Source organism: Corvus cornix, chromosome 24 (assembly GCF_000738735.6).
Source record: "Corvus cornix cornix isolate S_Up_H32 chromosome 24, ASM73873v5, whole genome shotgun sequence".
NCBI classification, from domain to species: Eukaryota; Metazoa; Chordata; class Aves; order Passeriformes; family Corvidae; genus Corvus; species Corvus cornix.
Window position 1 is genome coordinate 3,443,736 of NC_046353.1, and position 21,264 is coordinate 3,464,999.

The 21,264-nt window shown below is 50.9% G+C and overlaps 2 protein-coding genes across 3 annotated transcripts in view; both read right to left on the reverse strand.

Annotated features, from left to right (window-relative positions):
- Nucleotides 1-1,305: 1,305 nt before the first annotated feature.
- C24HXorf65 (chromosome 24 CXorf65 homolog) lies at nt 1,306-5,004 on the reverse strand. Of its 2 annotated transcripts, XM_010403892.4 has the most exons (7): nt 4,349-5,004; nt 4,133-4,170; nt 3,415-3,501; nt 2,912-3,028; nt 2,478-2,552; nt 2,073-2,177; nt 1,306-1,989 (listed from the first exon to the last, which is right to left on the reverse strand). In XM_010403892.4, the coding sequence occupies exons 2-7, from the start codon at nt 4,155-4,157 to the stop codon at nt 1,901-1,903; spliced, it is 498 nt and encodes a 165-aa protein (XP_010402194.1). In that variant the 5' UTR covers nt 4,158-4,170; nt 4,349-5,004; the 3' UTR covers nt 1,306-1,900. The 2 variants fall into 2 exon arrangements, with proteins under 2 accessions (XP_010402194.1, XP_010402195.1); XM_010403893.4 differs by lacking the exon at nt 3,415-3,501.
- A 98-nt stretch (nt 5,005-5,102) lies between these two features.
- The window catches only part of LOC104692119 (SCO-spondin-like), a 69,527-nt gene continuing 53,365 nt past the window's right edge, over nt 5,103-21,264 (reverse strand). Inside the window, exons 52-79 of the mRNA XM_039565018.1 lie at nt 20,211-20,431; nt 19,907-20,053; nt 19,118-19,282; nt 18,775-18,926; nt 18,437-18,605; nt 18,106-18,214; nt 17,432-17,577; nt 16,955-17,080; nt 16,194-16,373; nt 15,734-15,958; nt 15,249-15,375; nt 14,744-14,943; nt 14,173-14,385; nt 13,206-13,351; nt 12,461-12,588; nt 11,343-11,475; nt 10,972-11,104; nt 10,407-10,559; nt 9,921-10,047; nt 9,518-9,729; nt 8,717-8,879; nt 8,504-8,586; nt 7,605-7,765; nt 7,245-7,377; nt 6,714-6,892; nt 6,546-6,624; nt 5,926-6,054; nt 5,103-5,552 (exon numbers count right to left, since the gene is read on the reverse strand). Coding sequence (XP_039420952.1) covers nt 5,509-5,552; nt 5,926-6,054; nt 6,546-6,624; nt 6,714-6,892; nt 7,245-7,377; nt 7,605-7,765; nt 8,504-8,586; nt 8,717-8,879; nt 9,518-9,729; nt 9,921-10,047; nt 10,407-10,559; nt 10,972-11,104; nt 11,343-11,475; nt 12,461-12,588; nt 13,206-13,351; nt 14,173-14,385; nt 14,744-14,943; nt 15,249-15,375; nt 15,734-15,958; nt 16,194-16,373; nt 16,955-17,080; nt 17,432-17,577; nt 18,106-18,214; nt 18,437-18,605; nt 18,775-18,926; nt 19,118-19,282; nt 19,907-20,053; nt 20,211-20,431 — 4,183 coding nt within the window. The 3' untranslated portion in view covers nt 5,103-5,508. The remainder of the gene's footprint in view (nt 5,553-5,925; nt 6,055-6,545; nt 6,625-6,713; nt 6,893-7,244; nt 7,378-7,604; nt 7,766-8,503; nt 8,587-8,716; nt 8,880-9,517; nt 9,730-9,920; nt 10,048-10,406; nt 10,560-10,971; nt 11,105-11,342; nt 11,476-12,460; nt 12,589-13,205; nt 13,352-14,172; nt 14,386-14,743; nt 14,944-15,248; nt 15,376-15,733; nt 15,959-16,193; nt 16,374-16,954; nt 17,081-17,431; nt 17,578-18,105; nt 18,215-18,436; nt 18,606-18,774; nt 18,927-19,117; nt 19,283-19,906; nt 20,054-20,210; nt 20,432-21,264) is intronic.

Sequence of the window (21,264 nt, forward strand, 5' to 3'; positions counted from 1 at the left end):
AGGAGAAAAAAATAACTCTGGCTCCTCTGACATGACCAAAAAAAAAGAAACCCCACAGGTCCTGACCTCATTTATAGCAACATATATCAAAATTTCCTGCACGTGGAGTAAACCCAGCTTCCCAGCAGCGCTTGATAAGAGTGAGCCATGTCTTTTTTCAGCTCCAGTTCCCAACTTCTGCCCCTTTTCCTCATGATCCCTCCCCTGGCGTCTTCGCTGAGCCCATGCCCCTCTGTCAGCCCAGGTTATCGAGGGCTGTGGCCATTCACCCTTCCTGCCCTTCACCTCACACCTGGATCCTGGAGAGCTCAGTGCTCCAGGCTTTTGGAAAACAATTTAGTTACTCAAAAGGGCCTGACCAGAGCTCCAGGAAGCCTTTGACCCACACACCACACGTGGACTTCCTTGTTGACCACAGCCCCATTATCAGCTCACACCTCCCTGGCGCCGCTTGAAAAGGCCAGACTCAACTCTTTGGGCTCTCCAGGGGAATTCAGGAAGAGCTGGGCACATGGAAAACCTTCTCCACCTTATCTGTGTTTGCCTTGCCAAGAAATGGGTTTAGTGGCAGCTTTTCTGCCAGTCTGGCTCCTGCAGGTGTGGGTTGGGAAGGACGGGAGGAAGGCTTGTTTGCTCTGTGGCTCTGGAGGTGGAGAAGTGATGGGCTGCAGCAGATTTCTCCCAGGGAACAGTGCAGATTTTGTGGTATTTTTGGGCTTTGATTTGTCATAACTTGCACTGGCTGACAGATGGGCAAGGGGGAGATTGGGGATCAAGGCCTGTTGCTTGTGGTGGATAAAAGTGGAATTTCCAGACCTCACTTTTTCAGGGTCTAATGCTCCCAACCAGCACAAGGCAACAAGGAAAACCAAGTTTCTCCTTCCTCAATTTGTGTTTCTTCCGGTCCTTCTAATGACTGGACTGAAAACCTGACTTAAGAAAGATTTTGTCCTGCTTAATTTCTTCTCCTTGTACAAAATATGGACACCACTTTCCCAGGACATGAACAGCTAAAAACTTCCACAATTGTCACGTAATTTTCACGTAAACAAACACAGGGAATCTTCACTCTATGGCCACAAGCATGGGGATCTTACTGGGAAATCCCTACAGCCCTTTGCTTATTTGGGTACCACAATTAAAAAACACATTTTGGAGATGTTTTTGTTCAATTCAAAATTGAACAAAATGCAGCAACAAAAGAGCTGCAGAAAACTCAGTTCTGTGACTTTAAAATTGTGAATATTTCTGAGATCAGTGAACACCTGGGTGGTGTAGACAGAAAATCTATGCCCTCAGTAATTAGGTTTTACAGCTTGTTTTATTTTTTCAGGAAAAGCCTTGAGGAAGAAAGGTTTATCTATAGGTTTTGCATGATGATGTGCATTTTTACACACAGTTGTACACATGTTCCTAATGCTGGTGGATATTCAAGTGCCCAGCACAGCAAATCAGCAGGACTGATGAATCAACAGGTCTGTGAGAGCTGGGCCAGGGTCCATCCCATGAAGATAGGAGCTATCTCAGGAGTTATAAAGTGAATTGGAGAAACTGGTGAGGTAAAAGATAAAAGCACTATGAACTTGTTAATTGAACACTTCAGCGATCCCAGAAATAGAACTGCCGTGTTAAAGGTAAGCCAAACTGGGGCTGCAGCTGCCAGTGTTCGTGATTCACCAGACAAGCCCCATGTCTGTGAGGATCAAGGTGAATTTACCAGGAATATTCCTGCCTCCAGACTGGTTTCCTGCTGCACTGGGTCAGTGAGATCATTATCTCAGAACTGAGGCATTGGCTGTCTCAGGGTTCTGCCAACAGCCCAGTAAATTCAGTGTATCACCACGGCATAACCCAACAAGCCTCCAAGCTCAGTTCCAAGCACTCCTTCCATCTGGCATTATCAGTGTTTCCCAGTTCCTTTGGAAGTGGATCCCAGAGTTTTATTCTTGCTGCCTTTATTCTTGCTGCCTTGTGGTTGACTCTTTTTACCTGTGGGAGAAACACAAAACACTCACGGGCAGGTGCTGGGGAAGGAAACAGAAGCACTGATTTCACCGAGGTCAGGAGCTCACCTGCTGTGGATGGAGCTTCCAAAAGCAAGTTGGCTTTTTTGCCGTAGTTTCTGGTTTTCCCTCTGGCCAGTGACACTTTGGAATCCTCTGACTTCCCCAGTTTAGCTGCAGGGAGAAGAGAAAGAGTAGCTGAAAGGGGAAATCCAATGTAATTCTTGTGTTTCTGTGGTTCACACCATGCCACCCACAGCTCCAGGACTTCACACACAATGGGGAGGCATTAAGAAGCATTTTCTTCTTAACTCAGTTTTTAATTCTGGAAATAAAGATTTCTCCTTTTGGCTATAAATTAAAAACGTCTTTACTTCAGCCTTTTATTCCTCCCACAGGAGCACAACTAACAGGCTGTTCCCTCCCCTCATGTTTGAGAACAAGGTTATGGAAACATTTATTTCAGACTCATACCCAGGAATTTTGGGGTGACAATGCTCTGGTTTTTCAGCAGTGGTGTAAAAACAGCTTCTTGGGAACCTTCTTGTCCTGTGAGGGATAAAAACACAGTGTTAAAGCCAGAAACTTTCAAAACAACTTTTCCTGGTGGTGGAAGTGGGACTATCAGGAGATTTCTGCCCTGGGTGGAGGCAATCTTGACTTCTACCAGAGCATTTTCAAACCCAGCCTTGATTTCAGAGCTCAGGTTCTGGTGCTGGCTCTTTCTTCAGGAAGTGTTCAACAGCATCAGGTCCTGAGTGGAGCTAAGGATGCTCAGGGCCTCAGATTGGGAACCCAGGACACAAATCCTCTTCAGTAACTTCCCACCTTCCCCTCTGTGGGGGCATTTCTTTATTTACAAAGGCAATAAAAGTGTTTCCAGTGCAGAGATTGGCATGTTGACCTACGTGTGACTTTGAGGAGGACACAGAGCTCCCTCTCCTGCAGGAGCTGCCACCCGTAGTGCTCCTGGTGCTGGAGCAAATTCTTCACCTGGCCATGCTCATCTGCCAGCTCGATTTCGTCTGCAAAACCCACAAAGCCGGGTCAGGGTGCTCCGAAGTAACACAGTGAGATGTGTCTCAGCCATACAGAGTGACTGACCCACGTCTGAAAAACGCCCAAACTCTGGCAGCATTTTCATTGACCACCTCAATATCCTCACTGGAAGTTCTCTTCAGAGGGACACTTTCATTAGGTGTTTTTTATTGAACTTTTTCTTCTCACAGCCTTTAAAACTCTTTATCTGGAATACCCAGGGGGAGCCTCTAAGTGCCACAAGCACCACTGGGAGCACTCCCTGGCAGAGGTGACACTCTGGGAGGTTGGACAACATCTTCAGAGTGAGCACAGAACCAGCAGCAGCTCATTTCACACCCCAGAGCTCCCTCCCCAGGGAACCCAGCCCTACCTCCCTCCTCACAGCCACAGCAGTGCTTGATGCTGTCCAGGAGAGGCTGAACTTTGCAGTTGATGTTGAAAAGGGCCTTTTCATTCTCTGTCAAGAGAGGCACAACTCAAAGAAACCAAAGGAAAACCCGTGACCCTTCTCCAAATGCCAAATTAATTGACCCTGCACTCGATCTCTCTTATCAGCAGTCCCAGGGAACGCTCCTGATCTGAGGGAATTTCACTGCTACTCCAGACTCTGCTGGGCCTTCAGGAGGTTCCAGAACACTGGAAAATGAGCTGTCAGCAGCAAATACTTCACAAGTGCAATAAACCCAATGGTTGCACCACTCCTCTCTTTATTAGTTCTTTTCAAGGAACTGTTAACAGAAACTCTGGGAAACTCTGGTTTCTGCATTGATATCCTTTGGGTTTTTGAGGAAAAACCCCACCCAAAATATTTTGAGACTCTGAATTTTTTACTTACAACTGAAGTTAAGAAAACCACATTGGGGAAAAAAGGAAATTTCAAGCAAAATTCCACATGCCTATCTTTGGTTTGATTTAAAACAAACCAATTTACTCATTGAAATATTGCTACAACAAAAGTTTGACATAATTTATTTACAGCTGCCTTCCACCCTGCCTTTTACAAATAGGATCTGGAGCCACAACTCACAGAGATAACTTTGTCACCATTGGCGACCAGGTTTCCCTGTGGATATCAGGGAGATTCTTACCTCCATGGAGGACTGTTATGAACATATCTGCTGAAAACCTAAAAAACAAAGAAATGATGGTTTTTTCACTGCCACATTCCCCAACAGGCAACCACAGAGACCTGCAGGGGTTTTGCAGTGTTTGCCTGCCCGTTCCCATATCCACAAAATCCCTTTGAGCTGCCAGGAAGCCCCGAAATTCTCCCAGGGTGGATCTGCAAAGGAAGTTGAACAAACCTTTTGGTTTTGGGAGCAAGCTCGAAAAACGTGGAACCAACAACGGAAGTGGCAAAATCCTGAAGTTCCTCTGGATCCAGCAGCGGAAGCAACGCTGAGAGCTCCTGTCCCGGCTCCTGGGCACCCCAGTCTCACTGTCTGAGCACCCACAGGGGTTATGCAAGGAGCAAACACAACTTTGTGCCTAGGAACCGGGAAGGAGTGGGCTCACCAAGCTCTGCACATGTAAACAAATCAGTAAATACCACAATGAGAGGAGAATTGGCTTTGCTGCTGGCTGGAGCCTCCCTGGGGGGGTTGCCAAGGGACTGTGCTGGCTCAAATCTTGTGTTGCTGCCCTTTCCCTGGAGATCTGGAATGCTGTGCGGGGGATTCTGCTCCTGTTCTATGGAAACCATTCCCTCCTCACAGCCCTGCTCTCACACAGACAGGACAAGGGAAGCAGAATGGCAGGGGGGATGTTTAAAAATTGAAAATCAGGCTCCCAGAGCACTGGACACCAGCAGCTATCCCTTCAGGAATAGTTCAGTGTATCTTTTCTCAGAAAAATCACATTTGTAGAGACCTTTGAGGTCTCTGCCAGCAGAACTTACTGGGTGTATTTAAAACATGCACAGGCCATGTCAGGGTGCTGGGCAAGGCTTGAAAGGATGGCTCTAAAATGCTTGAAAAACTCACAAATATCCTTCACATCAGAGATCAGAAAGGCTGTACAGAGCACATTGGTAAATCGAGGTTCTTATGCCACCTGTGGTCTTTCTGTTTATTGCTTTATTGACTTAACAACTAAAACATGAAATTAGCAACACCAAGGACTTCAGCCTCCAAATTATTGATAATCCACAGCAAATGTGAAAATATTTCAAGGTTAAGCAAAAAGAATATGGATTACTCATCCCATATTTGACCAAATACATCCTTAATTAAATAAATGTCTGTTCTGATACCTCAGGTAAAGCTGCTCTGTCCCAGACACCCCCTCCCTCCCCAGTCCAACTTTATCCATTGCCCAGGAGAAGTTCAGCTCCTCCAGGAAGTGAGTTGGTGGCTATTTTACAGTGCAGAACATGAGATATTCCTGCTTCTGTCCCTCCAATTGCTCTGAGCAATGCAGCTCCTCTTTATTCCAGCAGCCGAGCTTCATCCCAGGAATCCAGCAGTCAGAACAAGGCTGAGCTCCCCAGGCTGGTTTGGTGTTTGCTGTCTGTTGGAGAAATTCAGAATAAAAGCACAAATTCAGAGGAGACCAAGAGCCACCACTGCAGCGAAATCTGATGGGAATAACCCAGGACAGGCCCCACAGCCAGCCCTGAGCACTGCCCAGGCACTGCAGGATCCAGGCAGATCCAGGCCTTTGCAAATCCACTGCATCTGAATTGCAAAATAATGCAAATGATCCTCCCATAATTACACCAAACCCACACCGTTATTAATTTCAAACTCTGAGCGTCACAGCCTAAAAAATTCAGCAGCTGCTGGAGGAAAATCTTCATTTCAGAAGAAATCCTGCTTGTTTTAACTCCTGGTTTATTTACTGCTCTAAACCAGCACACAAGAGGGAAAACCAGATGAATTACCAAGGGCTGAGGGTTGCTGGAGATTCATCAAAGCTTCCTTGATCTCACACAGGGTCTTGGCAAGGGGGGAAGCTGCCACCAGGCCCTCCACCTCCAGCTCAGTCAGATAAACCAACTGGAGATCCAAACCTGGAACAAACAGGGGCACTTTTAAGCCTAAAGGAAGAGGCTCTTCACGGCTGCGAGAAGGAAATATTGTCCTGGGCAGAGGGAAGGCTGTGAGGATCACAGAATGATGGTATAGAATCTTCCTGGCCTCCCCATTTCAGCATTCAATTATTATAATGGCACCCAGACTCTTTCCTACAGGTGTCACTTAATATAAAGGTGTGCAGGGTCTGAAGGGATGGAAATTCCCTGACTTCTCTCCTACAGAGAAGGATGGAAAGGGATGGAAACTCCTTGACAGAGGGATAGAAGAGGCAGAAGTGGCTGTCCTGAGCTGCCACCTCAGCAAAAGAAAAAAATTATGTGGAAGTAAAAAATAGCGTAAATAGGGAAAAGTAATTCTGCATTTGCTCTGTTAGCAAACACAGACACCCCTTTTTACCCTCTTAGCACACACTCAGCCTCCTACTGCCTCCTCTGGAAGCACCTCCCAGCTGTGGCACTGCCCTCACCATGCTCTTCATGCCCAGGGAGGCTGGAAAAAGCATCTTTCGTGCTGCAGAGCTCCCAAAGCTGAGGCAGCTCAGGATCCTGTGGGATAAAATGGACCCAAAGTTAAAGAAATGGAAAAACTCCCAGAAAGGTGAGAGAAGGCCCCAAAGCAGACCCCTGCAGCTCACCTGCCCTTCTGATTTATTTTCACTGGTCAGGCTGTGCAGGGAGGGTACAGCTCCCACTGCAGCCTGTGCTTGGATCTCGAGCTCCGTCTCTGGATTCGCAGCTCTGTTCCTGTCAGGAGTGTTCCCAAGCAGCCCTTCCAGAGCCCTCATTAACTCTGTCACCTCCTGCCATGGGGCACCTAATGAACCCAGCAACAAATTCCAATAGGATTCCCCAGAACCACTTGGAAAACTGTGACTAAACCCAGAACAGCACCAAGAGCAGGGGCCTTTCTTTGGAAATTTCTCAGGATGCCTCATTTCGAACAACATTTCCAGATAACTCTGTGCTCACCCCTCCTGGAGCTGCCAGACCTCTCCTCTTGCTGAGCTCAGGTGCAGACAGGCTGTCAGCTCTTGCAGAACAAGCCTGGGAGACACAATTTTCTGGATTCTCTCGTAGGTATGAGTCAGGTCTTTTTTTAGCCCCTTCACTGCTGCTGCTGCCCTCACAGTGCACTTGTCCCTGGCTCTGCACCCCAGGCCTCTCACCTGTTAAATTCCCATGTCCGTCCCACAGCTCAGCACCGACTGCTGCCCAGCTCTGCTCTGCAGGTTTCTGCCCACAGTTCCCTTGCCTGGAAAAGGTTTTCAGGGCTTCCCAGTCCAGAGCTTGCACTGTGTCCTGTTCACAGAAAGCAGCAGTGTTATATTTTGCAAACCCCAGAATCTACCCACTCCACATTCAGCCCCTCATATAAAACCATATAAAAAAAAGTTATTTTATGCCAAAATAAAGTACTGAAAGCAGTAATACCCATCCCTCAACAAAATTCAACTTCAGGGCAACCATTTATCTGACAATTTCATGGTTCCAAGCCTTGCTTCCCTCAAATGCCCCTTCCCACTGACCATGAGGCTCTGGATCCGCTGGCTGATCCCGTTATGGAACACCAGCACGTCCATCCTGTGCTTTGCCAGCTGAGAGGCCAGGTGCAAATTCTGATCCTCCAGCTTGTCATAGAGGGTACGAACACTGAAATCCTCCAGGAGCCGGGGTGTAAAGCTCTGTTCTGAAACACAGGGGAAGGCTCACACTCAAACACTGGACACGAGGTTATCTGGGTTTATTTCCCACCCAAGACGCTGCCTGTCCATAGGAATTTTGTGGTTTGTGAGGAAGCAAAACGGATGAGGCAGGAGATGTGAGAGGAGGTCTCGTTCCCTGGCGAGGGGGAGGATGGCAGAGCGTTACTATCAGCTCCTAAATTGTCCAGAAAAACGCTGGGATGCTCCCGGAGCTGTGCCCGGAGCTGTGCCCAGCATCACTACCTGCTGCCATCTGCTGGGCTCGGGCTCTGCCGCTGCCTGTGACCACCCCGAAATTCCCGAGCTGAGCTCATTCCCAGGAAGCAAATGAAGCGCGGGAGTCACGTGCCTTCAGGGAACAGAACAACCGGCAGGGGAAGCCAAGGAAAACAATTGTAAATCTTTATTTTCTTCACCCATCACCTGAACTCGCTGCTGTTCTAAAGGGCTTGTCAAGGCTGGGAATTTACTCTCTTAATTCCTCAGGGAGGAAACTTCAACCCATCCCAATGACAGGGGGTTAAAGTCCCTGGAATAAACCCAGGGTGGAAGTGTGTGTGCCTGTGGAAATGTGCACAGCAAAGTGCCTGAGCGGCCTCCTGTGTGTGCAGGAAATTCTGGTGTCAAAATATCGCACCTGAGAATTAACCCAAGACAACAAAATGGGGAAGAAGTGGGGAAAAACCAATGGGAGAACACCTGGGGCTGGCCCAGCACTTCACCTGCATTGGGCACTGCCCCTTTCTCTCCAGAGCCAGCATCTTCTCCAGACCCACGAGGACCGAGCATCTGATAGAACTTGAGGCTAGAGGGGATGGCAAAGAGGGTGAAGAGCATCTCATTCTCCTCAGTAGGATCAGACCCAGCCCAGCTCAAGCAGAGGATGGATTTCTTGGGTAGATTTTTTGTATGACCACGCAGAGGCTGGTCTTTACCTGTCCTTGAGGAGGATGTACTCTGGTGGGATGTGTGGCTCTCCCAGGCTCCTCCATCGTGGCTTCCAGCTCTTCAGGGGGCTGATTTTGGGGCCAGCAGGCTGGAGCACGATGGCCAGGGTAGTCAGCACCAGCACGAGGAAGCCAAGGACAAAAAGGATCGCTGGGGAAGCCGGGAGGGAGGGAGGGCAAGAAGTGAGAAACACAAAAAACCACTCAGCACCTTTCCTATTCATTTCACTTCTGCTTCTCCCCCTGTTGGCTGGTGCAGGTGGATGAGGAGCGAAGTGTTCTCAGCACTGAAGGTGGCAGAGCCAGGGTCGTGTCTGCAAGCCACACTTTCATTTCTGTTGTTTCCTGGCCTCCCACTGAAGGACTGAGGTGTGCACAGTGCTCCCACCCGCACCTGGCTTGGAGCAAAGATCTTACCTGACCTTGTGTTTAGCCCTTGGTCAACTCTGAAATGCTGTATTTAATTTCAGCTCAGTTTATCATGGAAATACACTCCAGCCAAGGAAAACAAAGCCCTCAGTTAGCTCTGAACTCTTCAAACAGGGTGTGGGGAGAAGCACGGCTGCTCCTTCCCTCTCTCACCACCTCAGCTCCTGCACAGGCAGGTTCTTGGCTACAGAGCAGTGGATTTTGGGAAGCTCCACAGGAGAAAGGGATTAAAGCTGACAAAGCAGTGCTTTGGTAGCATTTCCAAAGAAAATGCTTGTTTAAACGCACTTAGAGAAGGACAAGAAAGGTCATGGGTTGGAATGGAGGCTGAAGGTGGCTATCCCGGAGTTTTGGCTGTACCTGTGATAGCAGCCCAGTTGGGAGCCAGGTTCAGATCCTGCTGCTTCAAAATGCCGTGTCTGGCCAGCTGGAACAGGGAGGAGGGCTGGAAGGACAAGTCCCCGGGGTCACAGCTCACGTTTGCTTCGTTCACTGTCACAATCAGGAAGTGTTCCTGAACGGAGCTGTCCCTGAAAACGTATGTCCCAGGCTCCAGGAAAACATGGGCAAACCTGGAAGAGGAAAAATAAGGAAGGCACTGGCTGATCCAAGCTTCTTTCAGCCTCCATCTGTGAGGATGGTTAAAGACAGGGATTTGAACACAGCAAAATTTGGTGTTTTCACCACTAAGGATCTGCTGATTCTGTCAGAAACCCACTGTCAGGTCCTGCCCACAACACTGTTATCCCACGGCAGGTATTACCAGGAGATGTTGAGCTGAGTCTCCTGGATCAGGTGGTCCAGCCTTCGGAAAGGTCCAAAATCCCAGCCTGGGTTGTTGTTATAGAGATGCTGCTTCTGGTAAACGGGGTAATGGCTGGAGGCCCGGTCTGGAGATGGGGCAGCACAGGATCAGCAGCTCTGAGCCACCTCAGCTGGGAGAGCTGGCACTGGGCTGGCAAAGAACTGTGGAACTGCTTTTACAGGGCCAGGCAGTGTCAGCTCATTTAATTGAGTTTAATTACTGCCCCACAAGGATTTGTGCTGTCTAACACAGGACCAATTTTATCTCAATCTACAGAAATCCAGTTAAAAATTGCAAACTACCAGGTAAGCCCCTGGCAGAGCCCAGACTGCAGCTCTGGGATCCAGGAGATGAAGGGATGGATCCATGCAGGGTGCCCAGTGTGGAGCCACTGCTCTGCACGTGTCTGGACACACAAATGTGCTCAGCCCCAGCCACACTCACCCTGGGAACTGATGCTAAGCTGGAAGAGGATCGTGTCCCCTGCTTCCAGGCACACCACTGGGTTAGGGATGAGGGGCAAGGCCTGGCTGTCTTTGGGGGAACTCCTCTGGGCTCTGTGCCCTTTCTGCAGCAGCTGATCTGAGGAAAAATCTCCTGCCACAGGCAAGAGAAGAAAGCAGAATGAACCGTGTGAAGTGAGCAGCATGGGACAACACCCGACCCTTGGCAAGGAAGAATTGTTTGTTTTGTATTTGTGGGCAATTACAGCTCACAAAGCCAAATCCACGCACCTGCCGACAGATTTGCCTCCAAATGCAGTTTCCTTCTAGTTTGCTGGAAATCCAAAACCCTGCAGTCTTTGTCTGACCATGTTAACCATGCAGTTAACCATGCAGTCAGTGAATTCCCCACTGTTTACTCCCAGACACAACAAGGTATTTCCCTGCTTTCTAAATAGTTTGGAGCATCTAATAATGAATTCCCTCTGTGCCAACTTGCTGTGCCAACATGGAAGGAAATGGATGGCTTGGTGTGGCTGGAATTTGGGTTCACTCTCAAGCCTTACCTGTGAGAAATGCATCCAGCACTTCTGTGCTGGAGACAATGAAACCCAGCACTCCCCACGGGCTGAACAGCACCAAATGCACCCTCTGGCTGCTCTGCACGTGCTCATCTGGGCCCAGAACGTTTGACACCTCCTATGGAAAGCAGAGGGAAACATTGATCACTGATACAACCAATCCTGGATGCAGACCCTGATTTGTGGGTCACTGCAGCTGTCAAAGGCTGCTCCAGGAGGTTTTTTTCCCTATAATTCAGGAATTGTTGTTTCTCTGTAATGCATCAACCCTTAACCTCACCTCCCTGGAGTCCCTGTGATTTCTGGGCTCTCCCAGCCCTGCACATTTAGAAAGCAATCCCTCCCTCCACACCTACCCTCACTTCCCCCTCGTTCATCCTGAGCAGCAGCTCTCTGTGGGTGCCAAAGCCCAGGGAGATCCGTGGGGCTCTCAGCAGGCGCAGCTGGTCACAGAGCTCCTCAGCAGAGACGTACTGCTTGCAGTGACATCTGACCAGGGGACAAATCCTCGATCAGTCCTGATCCCTGAGCAAACAGCCACAACAGGCCAGCCCCAGCCTCTCCCAACCCACAGGGTGGATGATCCTACTCTGTACCCATGGAAAAAAGGATGGAGCAAACTCCCTGCCCATCTCTTCAGCACCGTGCCTGCTCTTCAAGGCCACAATGTGACACCCCACTGACAGTGCTTGGTTGGTGTCTGACAGAGACCACCTCAGTCCTGTAGCAGAGCATTACACACCCCTCCCCAAAGCTCAGCTCCAGGAAAATGGTTGAAAGAATCAAAAGTATGATTTTGACGCAACCGATTTCTGTGCAATCCATGCCAGGGGGAGATTTTGCAACACAGAAATTCATTCACAATGAGAAAAAAGTGATAGCATGTGACAAGAACTCATTCCAGTGTCTCCCTGCCCACGGCAAGGGGTTGGAACTAGATGGTCTTTAAGGTCCCTCCCAACCCAAACCAATAAGGATGTGGAGGGTGGGACAAGGATTGATTTCCATTTGGAATTAAATGATTTTTAAGGTCCCTGCCAACCCAAACCATTTCATGATGATTAAAGATGTGTGGGGAGCAACAAGGATTGATTTTTCTCATTTCTGGCCTAAATTTAACAGAGTGATCATCCACTTTAGAGGGGCTCAACCTGAGACAGGTGGAAAAGTCACACAGCTCAGAAAATGTGAGCTTGGTCCACACTCGCCTCGTCACTGGGTGATTCTGGTGTCACCAACCAAGACACAAAACCACCAGGTAATGTTGGAAACACAGGAAATACTCTCCAGGAAGATGATGAGGGCCAATGACTGAGGACTGAAGGCAGGACCTCCCCAGAAAGGAACTCCACCGATGGAAAATTTCCCAAAAAACACCTCCCACAGCCCAACCCTGGCATGACCTCATGGGCTCAGTAGCTCAGGGCTTATTGAGAAGTGTTTTCTAGGAGAGGCAGTGCTGGGTGGGACTCACATGCCCAGCTGTGCGTGGAGCTCCCCTCCCGCCGGCCCGCAGGCGGGAGCGCAGTCGTGGCGCTCGGGGACGACGCAGCGGCGCGTGGACGCCAGCCGGACCTCGCCGGGGGCACACAGCTCGTCCACCTGCAGAGAAACCCACCCAGACAAGCTCCAGAGCTTCAACTGAGCTGCAGCATCCCTAAAATTCTCCTTCAGACATTCGACATAAAGGCAATCCAACAAGGGAAGCGGGGAAGAAAGAACACAACAATTCCACCTCCCAGCCCCTCATGAGGTTCTGATGAAGAAGTTCAGCTGTAAGAAAGTGGTTGAAGGAATCAGAGTAGAATTTGGACATTCTACATTGCTGTGCAACCCATGCCAGGAGGGGGTTTTGCACTACAGAATTCATTCACAAAGAGGGAAAAAAGTGACATCATGCAAGATACAAACAAGAGCTGGTTTTAGTGTCTCCCTGCCCCTGGCAGTTCTGATGAAGGACTTCACATTAATAACGAGGCTTATATTCCTGCATCTGTCATCCGTGTGAGACACTGTGCTGCTCCCATTGCCCTGGCATGGAAGGATCCTTTACCTCCATCCCTAATGAATTTAAATTTTACCTCACAAGATCCTGGCAAAGAAAAAACCCTACAAGAAAAGGCCAATCAAACAAAGATTTGTTTGGCTTAGCTTAAGGCCTGAACGCTCTTCCTCTCCTGCACATCACACAACAATTTTGGTTTGGAGCCTGATTTTACCTGAGGTCGACAATCCTGATCACTGTTGCCATCAGGGTCTTTCTTGCCTCTCTCATCGTAATAAACATAACCTGCCTGGCAGATGCAGGAGGCATCTGAGTGCTGGAAAGCCCTGTTCAGCCCATGGCAGGTACAGCTGGTGGCACCTGGGAGAAAAGCTGGGTTTGGGATGGGGAATACAGCCTGCAACATCCGTTCTGGCTGGAAAGGAGCAGCTCCCGTGCTCAGCACCCTTTATCAAACCCCACTGCTCATTTCAGTGACACTGCTGGTGCCTGTGCCCCTCTCCCAGGGCAGAGCTGAGCCACAGGACCAGCCAGCTGAGCCAGCTGGGGCCAGCCTGCCTCTGCTGCACCAACACAGCGTTAGAGCATCTCCTGCAGCACCCATTCAGCCAGAGATGCAGAAAAGCCCAGCTGCTCCTTGGCAGCAGGGTTTTGACAAGCCCTCCATTAATGTGTGGGTGGGGCAAGGACCCAGCCAGGCAAGGCTGCCAAGCCCCTCTGTCAACAGCCTCAACCCCACCTGATTTGAAATGCTGGGGCAGTGTGCACATACACTGGGGCAAGGAATAGGCACTCTTTACTTTCCCAGTTTCCAGCCTCACCCCACTTTATCGTGCCCTCAGTGCCAAATTTTGGCTCAAAAGCACACCTAGATTTAACACCATGCCCCCAAATCATGGCTGAAGTAATGCTGGTGAAACTCCACCACTTTCAAAGCCATGACAGAGCAAGAATTAGAGTAGAGCTGCTCAGCTCTTCCTTCCTTTAAGGAGATAAATCCCCTTGGATAACAGTGTCAGAGGGAAAAAAACCTTTGAAAATGGAATCCTCCTCCTGGGTGGGACAGAGGAAGAGCAGCTGGGCATGGGCAGCATCCCCAGCGCCAGGAGGATCCCAGGGCTTGTGGAAGATCAGGAAACACCTCAACAGAGGGGAAATTCCACTCACACACAAAAACTCACCTGGCTGAGAAGAAGAAGAGCTGCCACAGGGGAAGCAGGCAGCCTGGGCAGGGAGGTGGTTGAAGGTGCCAGCAGGACAGGCCTGGCAGTCCCCTGGGTGCTTGGCAAAGTGGCTGCTCCTGTGGGTGCCCGGGGGACAGGGCAGCGGGGCCGGGGCCAGAGCAGGGCAGTAGTGGCCACGGGGACAAGGCTGCTGGTGGTAGCTGTCACTGCCTGGAGAAAGGGGTGACATTAGGGACCCCAGCAGTGCTGAGAGAGAGGCAGAGAGCACTTGCTTGTCCCAGTGACACATCTACACACGTCTGTCTATATATAGACACGGGGCTATATAAATGCACACGTGTACACATCAGCGTTTTCCAGTCTAATTCATATTTAAATTTAAATCTCAGTTTTTCTTTCTCCCAGCTCTTCCACCGGCTAAATCTAGTGGCAAACCCACGTGACAGCCCACACCAGGGTTTTATAACTGCAGAGGATTGAGAGCTTTGCCCACACAGAACTCCAAACTCTCTGCTTCCAATTTAAGCTGCTATTTCTTGCCCCACTCCCCCGTGGCAGCTGAATTTACCTGGTGGGCAGGTGAAGCCAGCTGGGCAGGGCTGGCAGGGTGCTGAGATCAGGGGGTCACTGCGGAAGGTCCCTGCAGCACAAACCCTGCAGGATTTCTCAGCTGAGCCCCTCAGGCCAGGCAGGCTGAGGGCCATGTGCCCTCCTTCACAGGGCACTGGGTAGGCACTGCCCAGGGGGCAGTAGTATGGGAACACACACCTGGGAGGACAAACAGGGCAGGGAAAGAGAAGAAAATCTCTGAAAATTATTTCTGGATTCAACGATCAGTGAAGACACAGGGTCAAAATTAAAAGTGGTTCTCATCTGATTCCAATCTAAGTAGAAACCATAAATCCCCCTGTTCAGTCTCAGCAGTCACCAAACCTGTGACTGCAGCCACAAAGATTCCTTTGCTTTTGCACAATGCACAAAGGCCACGGTTTAGGTTGGATCCCAAGCACAATTCCCAATATTCAGCGTTTTTAGGAACTGGAGGCTGGCTGTACCAACCCCCAGGTACTCACAGCTGCTCGGGGCTGTTGTAAGTCCAGGATCCCTCAGGACAGTGGTACCCAGCAGGACACAGGGGAGGCTCTCCTGTCAGGGCACTGCAGTAAAAGCCAGGCCTGCAGGGCTTGGGATTTATTGACCCTGGGAGAGAAAAGGTGTTTATGTGTTTATGTGACATTCCCAGAGCAGGAGAAACTGTGTTTGGGAGGCAGAGAGAAGGAGGCTTTTCCATAAACACTCTGCTTTTCCTACTGTTCCCAAGAGGGCACAGAACTGTTGGGACCCAGTTTATTATTCAGCATGGAATGCTGGCACCTCAATGCCCTGCATGAAAATATCTCCTTCTCTAAGCTCAGACTACTTTGGCAACCTCAACTGAAAAAAACCAGGGAGGGCTGAGAGGGATCATGTTCTGGGGGAATGGGACAAGAGTCACCACTAAAATCCCTGCTGATCCATCATCCAGGCTCAGAAATAAGGAAAACAAAGGTCTTGTCACCTGCTGGGCACTCATAGCCAGGTTTGCAAGGTATTCCCTGGGTGTTGGGGAGCCCTGTCTGAGCTGGGTCCGGGCAGTAGTATCCAGGCGAGCAGGGATCACACTCTTCCAAGGATTTTGCACCAGGCTGGATCCTGGAAGTGCCAGCTGGACAGAGGAAAGTGTCCCCTTTGCCAGGGCACCAGTATCCAGGGGGGCAGGGATAATCCTCAAACCTGGTCAGGCCTGTGGGGAAGAGAAGGGAGTGAGGAAAGGGAGGCTGGAGGGACAGGGGGAATTTTGGAGGAAGGCTCTTAGGTCGCTGTGAGCAGGAATTCTCTCTCCCTTTCTCTATCTCATCTTGGGGAATTTTGTCACCCAGAGGTGAGAAAGGGAGGGAATTTTGTCACCCAGAGGCGGGAAAGGGAGGGAATTTTGTCACCCAGAGGCGGGAAAGGGCCAGCTTTCCCCTGGGACTCGCCTGATAAGGGACAGTGATAGCCCGGAGGGCAGGGCTGGCATTCCGCTAAGCTCCGGGCTCCCGGGTGCCCACGGAACGTCTGTGGAGGGCACTCCTGAGGGGCCAGGACACTGCTGTGGTCACTGCCATTGCCCCCAAAGCAGTAGTGTCCCAAAGGGCAGGGATGGGCCTCTGAGTCCCCTAAAAAACAGAGAGAGGCTTCAAGGGGTGTCTCCAGTGCCACTGGAACACCTTTGCTCTGTGTCCTCCTGCACCCTCCACCTCCACCATCCCAGCCCCTCTCCTGCCAGTGGCACACAGGGATATTTGGAGACTGGCTGTGACCTCAGCTCTCCCACGTTTCCAATGTGGATTGACAGTTCAATGCCTCTTTTCTCTGCAGAACTGCTCACTGCCAGGACTGCCCCACAATTCCACATCTGACATCCAAGCCATCCTCTGGGATGGGGGAAAATGGGGCTGGAATGGTGGAAAATGGGATGGGATTGGGAAAAACAGGAGAAAAAGGGGCTGAGATGGGGAAAATGTGGGAAAATGTGTCAAAATGGGGGGAAATTTGGGAAAACAGGGCTGGAATGTGGGGAAATGGGGCTGGGATTGGCAAATCAGGGATAAAAAGGGGCTGGGAGGGGTGAAAACCTGGGAAAAATGGAGAAAAATGGCTCTGTAATGGGGGAAAATGGGGCTGGAATTGGGAAAACAGGGATACACAAAACTCTCCTGAAAAGCAGCTCCCCTCCCCTCAGTGTTTAGCCCCCAACCTGCTTTGCACCAGCGGCCCGGTGGGCAGGGCAGGCAATCCTCCCTCTTCCCAGCCCCTGGAAGAGCTCTGAGAGTGTTGGCAGGACACGGTGTGGGCACCTCAGACCCCTCCAGGCAGTAGAAACCTACGGAAAGGGGTGGGAAGGAGATAAAAGTCAAACATGCAAATCCTCCAGTGGCAAAAAGGACCGAGCCAGGGTCTGCTGCTACTGTGGAATGAACTTTCACACAGCTGGTGGGAGGCCAAGCCAGGAGCCTTCAGACTCTTCTGGACTGGCAGCTCAGCACCATCAATTCCAGGCAGCCTTTTGAGCCTGGCACACTTTGGTTCAAAAGATGCAAAACCGAGGAAATCAGTGAGCAATGGTAATTTTAAAGAAGGGCTGGCAATATATTACGCAGTATATGATATAATCCACTGGGTTAGCAGCGAGTCAATATTCTGTACTGCAAGCATGACCGAGATCCTCACCTACCTGCAGGACACAGCCCTGCACACACCTGGCCCCAGCGGCACCCGGCCAGGAAGCGCCAGGAGAAGGGGAGGCCTTGGGGAGCAGCCCGAGAGCTCCCAGCCAGGCAGAAATATCCAGCAGCACATTTCCCCTCCAGCCTTCCATGCCTGGAGCAGAGAGGAAAACAACGATTTGTGTACTCTGAGCTGCTGCTGCTGCTGGTTTGGTGCAAAACCAGAGCAAGTACTGACACAGTGAATACTGCAAAGTTTGCAATAAAAATAATTTCTGATGTGAGAGAGAAAACAGACACATTTTTCCACTTATAAAAACACGTAGATGACTGAAGTGAGCCAGTTCAAATTCCATGAACGTGGAAAATTGCTGTAGATGAAGTTGTGGGTGACTTTCCACTGGGCTGGACTTTCTGCATTACTCCTGTGATTTCATAAATGCCACCTATACCTCTGTCAGGTGCTTCTTTGTGCCACAACAATGATGCCAGACTGGTTTTGCCTCCCCAAATCCACAGATCCAATGCCCCTGTACCCAACCGTGTGTCTAAACTTATATTTCTTCTCACTGAGTGAGAGAAATGCAGGAGAGAAGCTGGGAAGAACTTCAGCAGCACGAAACAAGGATGCCAAACTGCTCCAGAGAAAGGGAAATGATGCCAGGCTGAACTGAATCCTAACCTGCAGTAGTGGCCAGGCAGGCAAGGCAGGCATTCCCTCTCATTCCAGAGGCCCGTCACGTTTTCAGGAGTGAAGGTGCCTTCAGGACAGGTGAGAGGAACTCGTGTCCCTAAAAGGGAGGCCACAGAGACAACGATAAAGCTCAGTATGAGTGTTGGGGTCTGACAAGGCTCTCGAGCTGCAGCAGAGCATAACAAGTGACTCTCAGGTGGCCACTGTGCCACACTGGCTCATTGCCACCTCCTGGCCTGAGGGAGACACACAGGGCTGCACATCTGTAGGGTCACAGCGAGGCACACGACACCTGAGCCCTTGGCAAGTGCCAGAGTACCTGTGGGACAGTAGGAATGAGGTGGGCAGCGCCTGGCATCCCCTGCCACCAGCTCCTGGCAGTAGAATCCTCTCTGGCACGGGATGCAGGAGGCAGAGCCTGCGGCTGGCTGGTACTGCCCAGCAGGGCACGGCCTCGGGAGGGCTGTCCCTGACCTGCAGAAGTGACCCTGGCAAGGACAGAGGCGGGAGAGGATTTCAGTGCCAAACTTCGGGGCTGTGTAAATCGCAGAATCACCCAAACCTCTGTGGGGATGTAACCAGTGTTTCTGTCAGCTGTGGGCGACCCTTTGCCACTGCCCAGAGCTGAGAACTCCCTCTCCCAGCCCTGAGCAGTACCTTGGGGCACAGGAACGCCGTGGGGCTGGCAGAGCTGAAGTTTGCTGGGCAGTAAAACCCCTCAGAACAAGGTCCTGTCGGAGAACTCAGCCCAACGCTGGCACAGAAAGCCCCGGGGTAGCAGGGCACACAGCTGGCCTGGGAGCTGCCTCCTGAGGGGACACAAACACCGGGGGACACAGGAGATGGGGGAACACCCAGTGCACTCCCAGCATCAGCAGCACTTGTTTGAACTGGTAACATGTGGCCACCATCACTGGTAACACGTGGCCACTGACCTTAGGGGCAGCTGGTCACCACTGAAGCCACCACAGCACAAACCCATGGGTGAAATCGCACTCACCAGTGGCGTTGTTGAGGGTCCCAACTGGGCAGGCAACTGGGAAAGGAGTTCCCTCTGGACAGTAGTGCCCCAGAGGGCAGGGCCCGCTGAGAGGGAACCCAGGTGTCCCACGTGGGGTGGCATCGGTGGCTCCCCCTTCACAGAAGTACCCGGCCGAGCACAGACCTGAGCAACACAGAGGGAGGCAGCCACCGCCCACAGCACCTCCTCAAACCCTCACAAACAGCAGATAACTCTGGAGAGAGGCCAAAGCCCATCCTTGTCCTGGATTATCACTGCTGATAGCCTGGGCTGGTCACCTTTGCTTTGCCTTTCCTTCTTCTCATTAACCCTTGGCCTCCATCGCTTTCTTTACTTGCTCTGACCTCACCTAGCGTTTGCTCACTTTATCTCCTAACTGCTTCCCTACATTTTGTTTCCTGTGGGAAGAGTTCTGCATCTCTTCTTTCCAGGTATCCAACCCTGGAGTTTTGGCCCAGGCACGGTTAAATGGGAGGGGAAGGATTTAGGAGGACAGAAAGAGCAGTGATGAAAGTGTTAAAGGAAGAGAAAGCAGAAAAAAGGGAGAGAAGGAAAAGCAATGCAGTAACAGAAATAGCATCCAAAATAAATATTCAGTGAAAAGAAGGAAGCAGAGGAAAAGAAGAGGCTGGTAAGCCCAGACACAGGTGAAGGGTGTCCTGCAGTAGCCTTTACCCCGTTCATGAAGATGTTTCCCATTTCCCCACATCCTCCAGCCCCAATCCCCAGCCCCTGTGCTGGGGCAGGGCTGTTCTTACCCAAACTCACCATCAGGCTCCCAGTTGGCCTCTCCCCTGCAGTATCTCCCCACGGGGCACTGCCTGCAGGCTGTGGGTGCCAGTGCCCCGTCCAAGGGGTTCAGTGTCCCCTCGGGGCACGGCAGGGGGACGGCAGTGTGGCCTGGACAGTAGTACCCTGGGCACAGAGAGGAGACACTGCTCAGAGCCAGGGGGAAGGGGCAATGCTGGGTTCGCTCCGAGCAGCGCCAAATCTCCCATTCCCTGAGTGCAGAGAGGAATCCCCCACTCCTCCTCCCACCCGAGTTCGGGGTGTGCAGCACCCCTGTGCTCACCTCTGGGGCAGCTGAGGGGCTGCACGGTGCCAGCACTGCCACAGGACGTGCCAGCCGGGCAGGGCAGGCAGGCGCTGGCCCCGGGCACGGGGCTGAAGGTGCCAGGCTCACACGGCAGCTCCAGCCCCGAGCCCGCGGGGCAGTAGGAGCCACGGGGACATCTGTATCCATGGATCCCATCCGAAGGGCAGGGAGCAGAGTTTCCTTCCAGGCAAACATAGCTGGAGAGACAGAGAATCCAGGCCTGGAACAAGGAGCTCCCAGCCCTGCTCACAGGTGAGGATAGGGGAGGCACACGAGGAGCCGTCCCTGGAAAACGCAGCTTGGTTCAGCTGTGCTGGCAACTTCCCCCCACTTCGTGCCCTGAAAATCCTGGGAAAAGGCTTTTTTACACCAGGCTGCCTGGAAACTGTTCTCATTCTGGAAGGAAGCGCCTTTGAAACTAAAATATTTTTGCTTCAAAACACAGGGCCCAGGTGTTCAGTCCCTGCTGCCTTTGCTGAGCCTCTTTTTATCCCCAGGGCTCTCTTCCCTCCAGCATTTCCCTCCCAGCCCCTCACAACGAGCAAGATGAACAAATACAGAAACCATGATTGTTCTAAGAGCTGAGCAACAAGGAAATGAGAGCTGTGATCCCATCACAGACAAGGATTCAAGTGATGGAGTTTCTGGGGGAGAAAAAATTCCCACTCATGAAGGCAAACGACTGAGTGTGAAAGGAACAGCACTGAATGAAACACCAGAAAAGCAGCTTTTTTTTCTGCCTGGAAGCAAGACCAATTCCAGCTGAGCAAAGGTGCTGAAAAGCAGCAAACTGCTCCCTGTTGAGGGACAAGAACTTCACGGATTTTGGAAGTCGAGGGTCATTTATAATTTATAATTTACATTTCGTCACCATCCAGCACGGAAAATCTTAATGATTACTGTTACAACCAGGTTGTAATAACTTTTAGGGTAAAAGGAAATTTTGGGAAGGCTTGAAGTTCATCTAAGACAGGTCAAATCCCGTATATTCCCAAGAATAAGTCTTTTCAGTCCTCAATGTAACCCTCAT